The 16,210-nt window shown below is 38.2% G+C and overlaps 2 protein-coding genes across 3 annotated transcripts in view; both read left to right on the forward strand.

Moving 5' to 3' along the window:
• The window catches only part of EPHA6 (EPH receptor A6), a 985,602-nt gene that overhangs the window by 764,578 nt on the left and 204,814 nt on the right, over positions 1–16,210 (forward strand). The window lies entirely within an intron of this gene.
• Positions 309–6,596, forward strand: LOC105609874 (dnaJ homolog subfamily C member 2-like). The gene is given in 4 exon segments (XM_042230500.2): positions 309–514; positions 516–1,072; positions 1,075–1,294; positions 1,296–6,596. Coding segments are annotated over 4 exon segments (1,770 nt in total). The 5' UTR covers positions 309–452; the 3' UTR covers positions 2,227–6,596.

The following is a 16,210-nucleotide window of genomic DNA, read 5'->3' on the forward strand; positions in this document are numbered from 1 at the left end:
TAAAAAAATCTTAATGACTCAGATAACCACAATGGTGTGATCACTCACCTAGAGCAGACATCCTGGAATGTGAAGTCAAGTAGGCCTTAGGAAGCATCACTAGGAACAAAGCTAGTGGAGGTGATGGAATTCCAGTGGAGCTATTTCAAATCCTAAAAGATGATGCTGTGAAAGTGCTCCACTCAGTATGCCAGCAAATTTGGAAAACTCAGCAGTGGCCCCAGGACTGGAAAAGGTCAGTTTTCATTCCAATCCCAAAGAAAGGCAGTGCTAAAGAATGTTCATAAGAATTCATCCCGGAAGTAGTTATTAGCAGTCTCCATGCGCCGGTTCCTGGACCTCGTCGAGCCAAGGCGCGAGGCTCGGACAGAGAGGTAGAGCTGGAGGGACTCTAAGCGCCCTCCTCCTGGGACGCGAGCCGCTGCGCCCACGGGGCTGGCTCCGGCGTCATCATGCTGCTCCTGCCAAGCGCTGCAGACGGCCAGGGCACCGCCATCACCCACGCTCTGACCTCTGGAACTGGAGGATAAGAAAGAGTTATCAGAGGAATCGGAAGATGAAGAATTGCAGTTAGAAGAGTTTCCCATGCTGAAAACACTTGATCCCAAAGACTGGAAGAACCAAGATCATTATGCAGTACTTGGACTTGGCCACGTAAGATACAAAGCTACACAGAGACAGATTAAAGCAGCTCATAAAGCAATGGTTTTAAAACATCACCCAGACAAACGGAAAGCAGCTGGTGAACCAATAAAAGAAGGAGATAATGACTACTTCACTTGCATAACTAAAGCTTATGAAATGTTATCTGATCCAGTGAAAAGACGAGCATTTAACAGTGTAGATCCTACTTTTGATAACTCAGTTCCTTCTAAAAGTGAAGCAAAGGACAATTTCTTCGAAGTGTTTTCCCCAGTGTTTGAAAGGAATTCCAGGTGGTCAAATTAAAAAAAAGTCCCTAAACTTGGTGATATGAATTCATCATTTGAAGATGTAGATGCATTTTATTCTTTCTGGTATAATTTTGATTCTTGGAGAGAATTTTCTTATTTAGAAGAAGAAGAAAAGGAAAAGCAGAATGCCGTGACGAAAGGAGATGGATTGAAAAGCAGAACAGAGCAACAAGGGCCCAAAGGAAAAAAGAAGAAATGAACAGAATAAGAACATTAGTTGATAATGCATATAGCTGTGACCGAAGGATAAAAGAATTTAAGGAAGAGGAAAAAGCCAAGAAAGAAGCAGAAAAGAAAGCAAAAGCAGACGCAAAACGAAAGGAGCAAGAGGCTAAAGAGAAACAGACAAGCTGAATTAGAAGCTGCTCGGTTAGCAAAGGAGAAAGAAGAGGAGGAAGTTAGACAACAAGCATTATTGGCAAAGAAGGAAAAAGATATCCAGAAAAAAGCCATTAAGAAAGAAAGGCAAAAACTTCGAAACTCATGCAAGACCTGGAATCACTTTTCTGACAGTGAGGCAGAACATGTTAAAATGATGGAAGAAGTGGAAAAACTTTGTGATCGGCTTGAATTAGCAAGTTTACAGTGCTTGAATGAAACACTCACATCATCTACTAAAGAAGTAGGAAAGGCTGCTCTGGAAAAACAGATGGAAGAAATAAATGAGCAAATTAGAAAAGAGAAAGAGGAAGCTGAGGCTCGTATGCGACAAGCATCTAAGAATGCAGAGAAGTCAGCTGGCGGAGGTGGAAACGGAAGTAAACATTGGTCAGAAGATGATCTGCAATTACTCATTAAAGCTGTGAATCTCTTCCCTGCTGGAACAAATTCAAGATGGGAAGTTATTGCTAATTACATGAACATACATTCTTCTTCTGGAGTTAAGAGAACCGCCAAAGATGTTATCGGCAAAGCAAAGAGCCTTCAAAAACTTGACCCTCATCAAAAGGATGACATAAATAAAAAGGCTTTTGATAAATTTAAGAAAGAACATGGTGTGGTGCCTCAGGCAGACAATGCAACACCTTCAGAACGATTTGAAGGTCCATGCACAGATTTCACCCCTTGGACAACAGAAGAACAGAAGCTTTTGGAACAAGCTTTGAAAACATACCCAGTAAATACACCTGAAAGATGGGAAAAAATAGCAGAAGCAGTGCCTGGCAGGACAAAGAAGGACTGCATGAAACGATACAAGGAACTGGTTGAAATGGTAAAAGCAAAGAAAGCTGCTCAAGAGCAAGTGCTGAATGCAAGTAGAGGCAAGAAATGACTTATGACAATCTTTGTTGTGTGTGCATTTTTATAATAAAACTGAAAATACTAAAAAAAAAAAGAATGTTCAGACTACCACACAATTGCACTCATCTCATACACTAGCAAAGTAATGCTCAAAATTCTCCAAGCCAGGCTTCAACAGTATGTGAACCATGAATTTCCAGATGTTCAAGCTGGATTTAGAAAAGGCAGAGGAACCAGAGATTAAATTGTCAACATCTGTTGAATCATCAAAAAAGCAAGAGAGTTCCAAAAAACATCTACTTCTGCTTTATTGACTATGCCAAAGCCTTTGACTCTGTGGATCACAACAAACTGTGGAAAGTTCTTCAAGAGATGGGAATACCAGACCATATTACATGCCTCCTGAGAAATCTGTGTGCAGGTCAAGAAGCAACAGTTAGAACTAGAGATGGAACAACAGACTGGTTCCAAATTGGGAAGGAGTACAGAGAGAGTAGAAAATACATTGCCTCTATAACGTAAGAACAGGCTGCCATTGCCAGAGGTATGATGGAGGGGTAGTGTTGTGGTGGGGAGCTGCAGAGGTCCAGCCAAACTATTTGTAGAGTGAGGGTCAGAAACAAAGAATTGTTCAACATGCAAAGAATAAGAAACTCTTTCTTTCTGAAATCGTTTTTGAAATTTAAAATACATACACATGATATAGATTCTAAAAACATGTACATGAGCTCAAGGGAAAGAAATCCCATGAGGACAGCTGTGCAAAAATTCCCTGAGAACAATTAGACTAAATTAGAAAAGTAGTCCTAAATTTCCAAAAGAATGTCCTTAAATACAAGAATGGTATGGGTGTTGTTGAACCGTGTGATTGTGAAGCTAGCAAATCTAGTCACTAGTGACTAGCTACTAGCCACACATGCCCATTTGCACTTGAATTTAAGTTTTGTTTCCTTTGCCACACTACCCCCATTTCCAGGGCTTAACAGCCACATGCAACTAGTGGCTACTAGACTGCACAGCACATATATAAAATATTTTCATCATCAGTGATGTCTGTTAAAGATATTTGATCTTGGTGGTATGGTGAGCATAAATCATACATTCATTTTTCAGCAAATATCCATTGAGTAGCTTCTTTCTGAAGAATAGAAAAGGCTGAGACTATAGCATCCACAACAATATAGCAAAGGCCTTCTCATGGGACCTTAGTATGTAACAGACAGATAATAAACAAAAAATGTATAGTATAATGAAAAGGATTGACAGCTGCTAAGAGAACTAAGGCAGTATAAAGTGATAGAAGAGATTGAGAGCAAGGGCTATTTGAGTTTGGGTAAGAGTGGAGGCACTGATGCTGAAGCTGAAACTCCAATACTTTGGCCATCTGATGGAAAGAGCTGACTCATTTGAGAAGCCCATGATGCTGGGAAAGATTGAAGGTGGGAGGAGAAGGGGACGTCAGAGGATGAGATGGTTGGATGGCATTACCAACTCAATGGACATGAGTTTGAATAAACTTTGGGAGTTGGTGATGGACAGGGAGGCCTGGCATGCTGCAGTCCATGGGGTCGCAAAGATTTGGACATGACTGAGCAACTGAACTGAACTGAACTGATGAATGGAGGCTTCTCTGAAAATGTGATGTGTCAGGGAACTGGGTTAAAAAATTCACATGAAAACCTGTAGGAAGCAAATTCCAGGTAAAGCAGAAAACAAGTGAAAAGATCCAGAGGTGAAAACTTTTTTCTTAGTTGAAATGTAGTTGCTTTACCATGTTGGCCAATATTTGCTGTATAGAAAAGTTACTCACTTTGACACATATATAGATTCTTTTTAATATTATTTCCCATTTTGATTTATCTGAGGAGATTGAATATAGTTCCCTGTGCTATACAGTAGGACCTTGTTGTTTATAAATTCTAAATGTAATAGTTTGCATCTACCAACCCAAATTCCCAGTCTGTCCATCTCCCTCTCCCATACCCCTTGGCAACCATAAGTCTTGTCTCTGTCTGTGAATCTCTTTCTGTTTTGTAGTTAGGTTCATTTGTATCATATTTTAATTCTACATATAAGTGATATCGTATCATGGCATTTGTCTTTCTAACTTACTTCACTTAGTATGATAATCTCTAGTTGCATCCATGTTGCTGCAAATGGCATTATTATTTTTAATGGCTGAATCTTCTTTATTCATTCATCTATTGATGGACATTTAAATTGTTTCCATGTTCTGGTTCTTGTGAATAGTGCTACTATAGGGGTGCACGTATCTTAAGTTACAATTTTGTCTGGTATATGCCCAGGAATGGGGTTGCTGGATCTTAAGTTAATTCTATTTTTAGTTTTCTGAGGAATATCCATACTGTCTTCCATAGTGGCTCCACCAACTTACATTCCCATCAACACTGTGGAAGGGTTCCTTTTCTCCAGTCCTCTCGGCATTTGTTATTTGGAGACTTTTTAATGGTGGCCATTTTGAGTGGTGTGAGATGGTACTTCTTTGTAGTTTTGATTTGCTTTTCTCTAATAATTAATGATGTTGGGGATCTTTTCATGTGCCTCCTGGCCATCTATATGTCTTCTTTGGAGAATTGTCTATTAAAGTCTTGTGTTTTAATTGAGTTGACTTTTTTGTTTTGATTTGTTTTGTTTTGAGTTGTATGAGGTGTTTGTATATTTTGGCAACTGAGCCTTTGTCATTCCCATCATTTGCAAGTATTTTCTCCCATTCCCTAGGTTATCATCAAAAGATGGTAAGTTTGATTAGATCCCTTTTGTTTATTTTTGCCTTTATTTCTATTGCCTTGGGAGACTGACCTAAGAAAACACTAGTTCAACGTACATAAGAGAATGCTTTGCCTATGCTGTCCTCTAAGAGTTTTAAGGTATTGTGTCTTAGGTTTAAATCTTTAAACCATTTTGAGTTTATTTTTGTGCATATTCTGAGGGTATGTTCTAACATTTATTTACATGTGACTGTCCAACTTTCCCAGGGGCTCCCGGGTAACTAATAATGGTAAATAATCCATCTGGCAATGCAGGAGCCACAACAAATGTGAGTTTCATCCCTCTGTCAGGAAGATCCCCTGAAGGAGGAAATGACAACCCACACCAGTATTCTTGCTGAGATAATCCCAGGAAGAGAGGAGCCTGGCAGGCCACAGTCCAGGGGGTTGCAAAGAGTCAACAAGTGAGCACATCTAACTGTCCCAGCACCACTTGCTGAAGACACTGTATTTTTACCTTTGTCAAAGGTTAATTGACCATAAGTGTGTGGATTTGTTTCTGGACTCTGTTTGGTTCTGTTTATCCATATGTCTGTCTTTGTACCAGTACCACACTGTTTTGATTACTGTAGCTTTGTAGTATTGTCTGAAGTCTCAGAGTCTTATACCTCCTGCTTTGTTTGTGTTACTATGGCTTTGGCAACTCTGGATCTTTTATGGTTCCATATAAATTTTTGAATTACTTGTTCTATGCTGTGTTTAGTCAGTCATGTCTGACTCTTTGTAACCCCTTGGACTGTAGCCCACCAGTTTCCTCTGTCCATGGCAATTCTCCAGGCAAGAATACTGGAGTGGGTTTTCATACCCTTCTCCAAGGAATCTTCCCAACACAGGGATCGAACCTAGGTCTCCAGCATTGCAGGCAGATCCTTTACCATCTGAGCCACCAAAGGTCATGGGTAATTTGATTGGGGTCATATTGAATCTGTAGATTACTTTGGATAGTCTTGTCATCTTAATAATGGTAATTCTTCCAATAAAAGAGTATGGGATATCTTTCCATTTCTTTGAATTCTTTCTAATTTCTTTTATCAATAGAAGAATTTTGTTGATCCTCAACATTTGTGACAGAATGGTAAGGGGTTTATGAAACAGCAAACATGGAGGGCAGTAGAAGGAAAGAATGTCGTAGAAGTAAGCAGAAGGCATATTATTCAGGAAATCACAGGCAAGAGTCAGGGTGTAGAGTTTTGTCCTAGGAGTAATGGGAAATTTTTGTGTAGGGGAGGGTAACATGATCAAATTTATGTTTTAAAACCATCCCTTTAAGCTGTTTTGGTATCGAATTAATGACAGAAATTCAGGTGTAGAAGCTAAATTTTATCTAAAAACTTTATATAAAGTAAATGCATCTACAAGAAAGTTCCTGATTCATATAAGATGCAAATGGAACTAGGAAATGATCTATCCAATGAATGGAGCTTAAGAATTAAGCTTTCATTTAACCTTGAGATCTGAAACATTCTCCTTCAAAGGACAGGTTTAGTGATAAAATTATACTTCCTATCTACAAATTAATTTCAATAGTGGGTTTTACAAAGAATAATTATGTGAGCAAACTATTATGTCTTATTTATTACAAACAAATGTTCATAATAAATCTATAAGCAAAGAATGAAATAAAGTCATATTAATTGTTACAGATTTGAGATTATACAAATTTAAAAGAATAATATAACTGACAATTCAGAAAGTGGAGACTAGCGAAAATTTTTTCATGTCACGTAGTGAAATGTTGATGGAATAATTAATAGAAGTTTAAATGTTAAATCATTATTTAACACATTGAATTAACTGGAATAAGACTAAAAATAAATAACAAAAGTAACAAAATTCAGGAAGAGGTCAGTATATTAGAAGGGAGTCAGTTGATCTATTTAAATCAGTTGAATCAAGAAATACCAGTAAAAATATATTACTCATAATTATTATAATCCCTAGGATAATAAATGAGAAATGTGTAAAGTGCGGTTATCTCTAAGGAGCAAAAGAGTTAAGAGAGCTTCTTTGTGGTCACTTAATACCGTTTAGAAGCATTTGAGTTTTTAACTATGTGCTTGTCATGCTTTATAATAATGATAATTCTACATAAGATATAAAATATTACTGATATTATATATTACACTTAATTTCTTCAAACAATAAAATTTATATGGATTAGCAAAAACAAATTTAGATGCTGACTAAATGTTCCACTTTTTTTTCTTGATGTATATTTTGTTTGCTATAAGTAACCACAGCAAACATTAGAAATAGCTTATTCAAAAAATGGGCCATACAGCCAGTTCAGGTACAATAAAAACAAATTTTAAAAATTGTTCTCAATGCTTCCAGGCCTGTTGTTGAAGAATACATGATTGAAATTTAAGAATAAATGGGTAAAAATTGCAAGTCATATTGAATATTAAAAGCCATGATACATAGGTCATGACAAAAATTGCCATCCAACATTTTCTTCCTCCAAAAGGTAAATAATTCGTACATAATGAATTATGTACAAGGGGAAAAAAGGAAGAAGAGAATAGCAACATTTTGTTGTATTTGATCAATATAGAGATTTAAATGCACAAAGATCTCTGAGGCTAATGCCAAACCTGAAAAAGTTGTTGGCAGCTTTTATACCCTTTAAGACCAATTGCTGCATAATCAGAGGTCTTAAGAGATGAAAGCTTATGTGTGTTCCAAGTAAATGTCTGGCATATACAGCACCTCAGAGGCAGAAAAAAAACTTGAAAAATACCATTCCCAATGTCAGAAAAGACAGTAGAAAGTGAAAGACAGAGGTGACTCTCATCAGCACAGAGATGATACCCATGATGTCCAATTCACATGCCAAGAGAAGTTGTTTACAGAAAGTAAAATAGATCAGAAGTGAGCCTAAGGAGTCCCCTGCCAAAATTCATTTTTTAAAAAAAGACAGTTTTCTTTCAGAAGCACATAAAGAAATCAATTGAATAAATATCAAAAGGAATCTGAGCAGTCAAGATCAGCTCCTTGAAACCTCCTACATTAACCATATGCCATGAATTATAAAGCATATTTTAACTATTTAGGGAAAAGAAAAAAATCACATTGTGAAGTTGAAGTAATATTAACAGTTTCGTTGCTATGGATGATCATTATAATCTGTAATTACAGTTTTTGAAGAAAGAAGAATCTGTGTTGAAATAACTACATGTATGATTACAAATCCTAAAAGGAAAGTTTTAAATTCCTTTTAAATAATTCTATATTTGACAAGTTATAATAAATAAGCTCTGATGTTAACCAAATAACAGAACATACTCTGAATAGATTAGATATTATATTAACATAATAAAATATCAGAGCCTACAAATTATAAATACAAATATTATACTCACATATTTATCAAGATTTTTAAATTTTTAAGTTCTTGCCACTAGAGGACCCCAGAAAAAAAGTGTCTTTATAGAATTTACCAAGTAAACAGGGGAAGGGAGTCTCAGTATGAAAGCTATCTAGCCAAATTCTTTCAATTTAGTGAGAACCTTGAGATTGTAAAGAATTATTCTACTAAAGTTTATATACTTAACTATGGCTGAGGCTAGGATTATATAAATAACACTGATATGAAATATATTTTGGACAATTATTACTTGAAATCAGTTTTATATATTATTCAGGTTTATTTATGAAATGTATTTGTCAGTGAACTTTTGATAAGTCATATTGTCTTAGTCCAGAAAGAGTTTATTGACTCTTGTAACTAGAAATTGAGCATGATTTATCTGCAAGTATGGCTGGACATGAGCTTTCCAGGTAGCACAGTGGTAAGAGTCCACCTGACAATGCAGGAGACGCAATGGAGGCAGGTTCAATCCCTGGGTCAGAAGATCCCCTGGAGTAGGAAATGGCAACCCACTCCAGAATTTTTACCTGGGAAATTCCATGCACAGAGAAGCTGGACTAGCTACAGTACATGGGGTTGCAAAGAATCGGACACAACAGAGTGACTGAACATACACACACATGACTGGATCTAGGATTTTTTTTTAAGTTGCTTCTAGTCTCTTGGCCATGCTTTATTCTAGAATGGCCTCATACTGCTTAAGTGGCATTCCCTGTACCTAAAGGTTAGCTCCCTAACTGCTTCATTTCTGGTAAATAATAGCCTTTATTCGTTAATATTTGTAATGAAATCCTGGAATTGGGCTTTATTGGCCTGACATAGCAGACTTAGCAGCAGCCATAGGCTCACTGCTGGAGCTCAACAGGAATGAAAGAATAGATTTAAACCCCACCACTACCAAAAAGAAACCACATGAAATGAGAAAAGGGCAAGGTGGTTTTTAAGGAAAATTAATGTGTTCTTCCAAGACCAGAGGAAAATGAACTGCCATTAAGCAAAAGCAGGAGATATCCACTATTTTCAATTGGGTTCATTTTTTCTTATTAAGATGACATCATATGTGACACCCTTAATATCATAGTGTTGTAGAAAGACCATCGGAAATGGAGGCAGGGAGATCTAACTGTATGACCTTGAGTAAGCTGACAGCCTTTCTGAGTCTACTTTCTTCCTACATAAATTGTTTTAAAAGCATATTCATCTTTGCAATTCTATGAATGATTTGATAAAGGAAAAAAGAACTTGGTAAATAAAGGCTCATAAGCCAGGAATAAAAATAGGCTTTCTATATTACTCAACTTCAGAGGGCATCATTCATATAGAATATACTAGAAGAAATCCAGCAATTTTAATCTATAAAATGGGACTAATAACACCTTCTTTACAGAGTGCTATGGAGATTTAATATGATAATATGGAAAGTGTTCAGTGTAGGGTTGACCACTATTATGGATTGAATTGTGTCCCGCCAAAAGATATATCAATGTCCTTCCTGCTAGTACTTCAGAATGTGACCCTATTTGGAAATAGAGTGATTGCAGATGTAATTAGTTAAGATGAGGTCATACTGCAATAGGGTGAGCCTTTAATATAACTGGTGTCCTTATAAACAGAGGAGAGAAACACACAGGGAGGAGGACGTCAGGTAAAGACAAATAGGAAAGAAATCAGCCCTGTGAAAATGGAAGAGAAAATTAGAGCCCTAAGACAATTGGAGTGACTAGTTATACACCAAGGTAAAGATTGCAAGCCATCTCCAGAAGCGAAGAGAGTCATGGAACCAGATTATTGCTTAAAACTCTCAGGAGGAATCAGCATTACCAATAGCCTGATTTTAGGCTTCCAGACTTCAAAGCTGTGAGAGAATATGTTTCTGCGGTTTTGTTGGACAGGAAGGGGAACCCCTTCCAGGGGCCAAGAGTGGGCTCTTATCTAGCACTCGGAATTGAATTGTCTGAGGAGACACACATGTTAACAAAGCAAGAGACTTTTTTGGGAAGGGCTGTCCTGGTGGAGAGCAGTAGGCTAAGGGAACCCAGGAGAATTGCTCTTCCACGTAGCTTGCACTCTCAGGTTTTATGATGGGATTAGTTTCCAGGTTTTCTGTGGCTAATCATTCTAATGATTCAAGTCCTTCCTGATGGTACACGCACTGCTCAGCCAAGATGGATGCCAGTAAGAAAGATTCTGGGAGGTGGTGGGACATGTGGTGTCTCCTTTTGACCTTTCCCAAACTCTTCTGATTGGTGGTGGCTTGTTAGTTCCATGTTCCTTACTAGGACCTCCTGTCACAGTATAACTCACACAAATAGTTACTATGGTGCCTGGCCAAGGTGGGTGGTTTCAGTCAGTGTGCTTCCCCTAACAGTCTTAAGCCACCCAATTCATACTTTCTTATAGCATCTCTAGGAAATTAATGCAACCACTAAAGAAGTCATAGTTAGTTAAATTTGAAAGTATTTAATGTGTTCTAAATATAGCACTACTCATATTTTAAGTCAATTGACATTTCAAAAATAAGAATATTCACCAATCTTTGGACTTGTATTGGTCATCTTGAGTATCTTTATAACACTTGCCACTTGTGCCTATTCCCTTCTAGAAAGCCTTTTGTATTTTGCTTGATACCTTTCTTTTCCAGCTCTTCATCTAGTCCTCTGACTAGCTATTTTCTGTCTTTGTCATGTCTTCCCTTTTTGATAGTGGGTGCCTCAGATGTTGGGTAGCTTTCTGATACTGGGAGGCCTCAACCTACAGTGACTTGAAGCAGGATTTCCGTTTGCCAACCAGAGATAAAGTCTGACCCCAGCAGTGAGAGCAACTGAATCCTAACCACTAGACCACATGGGCCAGTAGCCAATGACAAGTGTTTATTAGGAAGAAAAAGAGTATGTGTGAATAGACTCATGGGGGTCGACTTAGAGAAAAAGTTGAACTTTCATGGTAGTTGGAGTTACTTATATGGAGCATTTCTTCCAGGTTTCCGTGGTCAATCATCTTGCTTTTCTGGCTCTGAGTCTGTATTTGGTTTATTTCAGGACTTTCCCATGTGTGCGTGTACATCTCTTAGCCAAGACGGATTCTAGTGAAAAGGCCTGTGGGTAGACTGACATCACCTACTATGAGTGATGCCCCCTCCCTTTGTGACCCCTCAAGAGACTTTATGCACATGTATATAGTTGAGAAGGTCTTCTTGACCTCAAAAATGAGAAATATATAGTCTATCTCTTGTCTGGGCAGGTCTCAGCTCTTCTCCGGCCCCTGCCATTACTGTTTTCTAAAAGTGTCCACCAGAGGCAAAGTCCAGCTATTTACCCTCTTCATGTTATCATTTTTATGTGGAATTGTAATCAGGAGGCTGGCTGTAAATGTCTAACCTCTAGCCCATCTATCTCCTGTGTGTGCTAAGTTGCTTCAGATGTGTCCAACTCTTGGTGACCCTGTGGATTGTAGCCCACCAGGCTCCTCTGTCCATGGGATTCTCCAGGCAAGAATACTGGAGTGGGTTGCCATGCCCTTCTCCAGAGGAATCTCCCAGACACAGGGATCGAACCCATATCTATTATGTCTCCTGCATTGGCAGATGGGTTCTTTACTACCAGCACCACCTGGGAAGCCCTATCTATCAGCCCTCACTTCAATCCTGGGAGAGCCCAGGATTGGGCAGTCAACCCGCTCTTCTTACTGTGGGCATCAGTGACCATTCATGGATTACCAAATTCATGGTAATAGCCAGAATCACTCTTATGAGTTCCAAATATGTACTAGCTGGTTGCTCATATACATTTAGATATAAAAATCACAGCTCAAAGGAATTATGTCCAAAACAGAAGTCACAGTCTTTTTTCCAAAATATGCTTCTTCCCTAGGATTAACTCCAGGGTTAGCACAGATTGCTTCTTTCCCGTACTCTTCACATGAAATCCAGGACCAGTCCGTATTCTCTCTACCCTCCTCACTCTCATATCTATCTCCTCCTTTTCATCTCCATTACTAACTTGGTTAAATCTCTCATCTCTTTCCTGAATTATAGAGAATCACATAGCTTGTATCCCTGCCTCAGTTTTTGCTGTCCTCCAATTCATCCTCCCCACTGCTGTAGTAATTATCTTTATCAAGTGAAAAATAGATAAAATTACACCCCTGCTTCAAAATCTTCAAATTTTTTCACAGGTTGATGAAGAGAGTCCAAGTTCTTTGGCAAAGTATTCAAGGCCCCATTGATCTGGCACTTGCCTCCTTTCTAGGATCAGTTTTGCTAATTGCTATGCATACTTCAGTTCTAATCAACCACTTAACCTCTCCAGAGCAACTCCTTCTGCCTAGAATGTTCCTCTCTCTCTGAGGCCAATACTTTCTGTTTTTAGGTTCAAATCAAGACTTCCCTCCTCCGCATAGTATTATAACTCCCTGCCCCCACTCAGATTTATTTTATGAATTACAAATTGTATTCCTCTTATTTCTATTCAAATGTCTAACATAACACATAAAATATAATGTTGCCCTTACTGTCTTCTACACATTTGTCTCCCCAAATACCTCATAAAGAGAGGGGTTCTCTATTATGTATCTCAACATATGGCGCATAACAAGTGCTCAATAAGTGTCTGCTAAATTAATAAACAAAAGAAAAAATAACAGGATAACTGGATGAGCAAATGTAATTGTCAATACTGAATGATCCCTAAAGACCCCCAGCGAAGTATTTCACTAGAGAGTAAATAAATGCTTGATTCTATATACATTGACAGTAATTAAAAGCATAGACTCTCCAGTCAAGTTGCTTGGATTCTCTGCTTGGTCACGTATTTAGGTGACTTTGGGAAAGTTACTTCATTTCTATGCAAAGAAATTGGAATGTAATAGTTCTTTCTTCATTGTATTCTTAGGAAGATTAGCTGAACATGCTTATGTTATTAAGACTTATGAGGATGAAATGAGAACATAGTAAATGTTACATACATTGTTAAAAATGCTCTTAAAGAGGGCTTCCTTTGTGTCTCAGTGGTAAAGAATCTGCCCGCCATTGCAGGAGACATAAGTTCAACCCCTGGTCTAGAAGATCCCACACGCAATGAAGCAAATAAGCCCATGTGCTACAACAATTGAGCCTGTGCTCTCGAGCCCAAGAGGCACAACTACTGAGCCCATGTGCTGTAACTGCTGAAGCCCATGAGCGCTACAGCCTGCACTCTACAACAAGAGAAACCACTGCAATGAGAAGCCCATACACCACACTGGAGGGTAGCCCCCACTTGCCGCAACTAGGGAAAGTCTGCACGGCAACAAAGACCCAGCACAGCCAAAAATGAATAAATAAATAAAATAATAAAATATGAACAAATAAAGACATTTTAAAATTTTTAAATGTTCTTAAAGATATAAGATTAGAGGCAAGAATTTGAAAGAATATTCTTTCTGTTTGTATATATTGGAAAACTCTGAAGTTAAATTGTTATGAACAATATTTCTGTAGTTCCTGATAATTTTCAGCATACAGGTAAAAATATACCTATTTATTGAAAATAGCAAAGTTCTTTCTTGCTTGTTTGAGCAAATGCTTGCTATTATCAGTTCTTACTTCCTAATGAGTTTTCTCTATACTGGGATGCAGGACTAGAGAGGGATTATGTAAGTCACTGTGGCTTTTGTTGAATCAAACCCTGTTGAATTCAACATAAAAATACGTTACTTTAATATGCAGAATCCATTGGCACTGGTGGGCCACACTACTGATTTTTATTTTGCCCTAACTGCCACCAACAACTTTATGATTTAAGTCCATAATAAGTAGAAATTTTAAAGTTAAAATAAATCTGTGATTGTTGTTGTTGTTCAGTCACTAAGTCATGTCCAACTCTGCAACCCCATGCACTGCAATAAACTAAGCTTTCCAGTCCTTCACTATCTCCGAGTTTGCTCAAATTCATGTCCATTGAGTTGATGATGTTGTCCAACCATCTCATCCTCTGCTTCCCTCTTCTCCTTTTGCCTTTGATCTTCCCCAGCATCAGGGTCTTTTCCAGTGAGTCAGCTCGTCATGGTCAAAGTATTGGAGCTTCAGCATTAGTGCTTCCAATGAATATTCAGGGTTGATTTCCTTTAGAATTGACTGGTTTGATCTCCTCACAGTCCAAGGGACTCTCAGGAGTCTTCTTCAGCACCACAATTCAAAAGAATCAGTTCTTTGGCACTCAAGAAGTTAGACTTTCTTTGCAGTCTAACTCTCACATCCATACATGATACTGAAAAAAACCATAGCTTTGGTTATATGGACCTTTGTTGGCAAAGTGATATATCTGCTTTTTAATACACTGTCTGGGTTTGTCACAGCTTTCCTTCCAAGAAGCAAGCATCTTTTCTTTCCTCAGCTGCAGTCACTGTCCCCTGTGATTTGGGAATCCAAGGAAAAAAATCTGTGATACAAATACAAATAGAAGGGATTCATAGGTGTGCGTGTTCAGGGAAAACCTTATGGAGAAAAAGATCTGTTGGAGTTAAAAGATATCTGGGATTTGAAGAGGCAAGGAGACAGTATGGAAAGCTTTTGGGTGGGAGAAGCAGTGTGGGCAAAGGGGCAAGAACATTCCTGTATTTTGAAGATGAGAGAATTTCAGTCTGCCTTAAGCATTGGGTTTAGGTGGGGAGAATGTAAATTTGAAAGATGTGGTAGACCATACTATGGAACGCTTTAAATGCTAAACCATGATATTTTACCCCTATCCAAAATATAATAGAAAGTTTTGAAGAATGGATAGTTGATAGTTCTTCCTGAAGGAGATGGTGTGCAAAATTGCTGGAATACACTAGAGGTCAAATTCAGGCCAGACTTCAAGGAAATAATTTCTTTCTACCAGCAATTGTAGAGTCTAGAAGCCAGGATATGGCAGCCGAGAAGTCATGTTCAGATTCTGTTAAGAACTAAATGGTCAGCCAGAGAAAGGTCAGACTAAAATAGTTCACCTGTAAAATCATGGAAAAAGAGTTTGAAATTGAAAGCTTAAATTCAGGGGTAGACTCTGGGATGAACAGAACTGACACAAATCTGAACCCTGCTTAGATTATGTTATCATATAATACGTATCACCATAGGAGGCTGTCATTTGGGGCAGTAGTCTCACTTGTTCCAAATTTTGCCACCAGGGTGGCTAGGGAACTCACTAAACCCTAATATGAAAAGAGTAGAAGCTAAAGGCAGTGATGAAATTAAAAGATTCTTGCTCCTTGGAAGAAAAACTATGACAAATCTAGATAGCATGTTAAAGAGCAGAGACATTACTTTGCCTACAAAGGTCCATGTAGTCAAAGCTATGGTTTTTCCAGTAGTCGTGTACGGATGTGAGAGTTGGACTATAAAGAAGGCTGAGTGCTGAAGAACTGATGTTTTTGAATTGTGCTGTTGGAGAAGACTCTTGAGAGTCCCTTGGACTGCAAGGAGATCAAACCAGTCAGTCCTACATAGGGAACAGACTTATGGACACAGTGGGGGTGGCAGGGAAGAAGAGGGTGGCATGTATGGAGAGAGTAACATGGAAACATATACATTACCTTGTGTAAAATAGATAGTCAATGGGAATTTGTTGTGTGACTCAAGGGACTCAAACCAGAGCTCTGCAACAACCTAGAGGGGTGGGAAGGGGAGGGAGGTGGGAGAGAGAGAGAGGGACATGAGTATACCTATGACTGATTTATGTTAATTTTTGGCAGAAACCAATGCAATATTGTAGAGCATTTATCTTACAATTAAAAATAAATGAATTTAATTTTTAAAAAATCTTCAGGTAATATACAGCTAAAAAAAAAAAAAAAGTCAACCCTAAACATTAATTGGAAGGACTCATGCTGAAGCGCCAAAG

This window comes from Ovis aries, chromosome 1, assembly GCF_016772045.2.
Source record: "Ovis aries strain OAR_USU_Benz2616 breed Rambouillet chromosome 1, ARS-UI_Ramb_v3.0, whole genome shotgun sequence".
Taxonomy (NCBI): domain Eukaryota; kingdom Metazoa; phylum Chordata; class Mammalia; order Artiodactyla; family Bovidae; genus Ovis; species Ovis aries.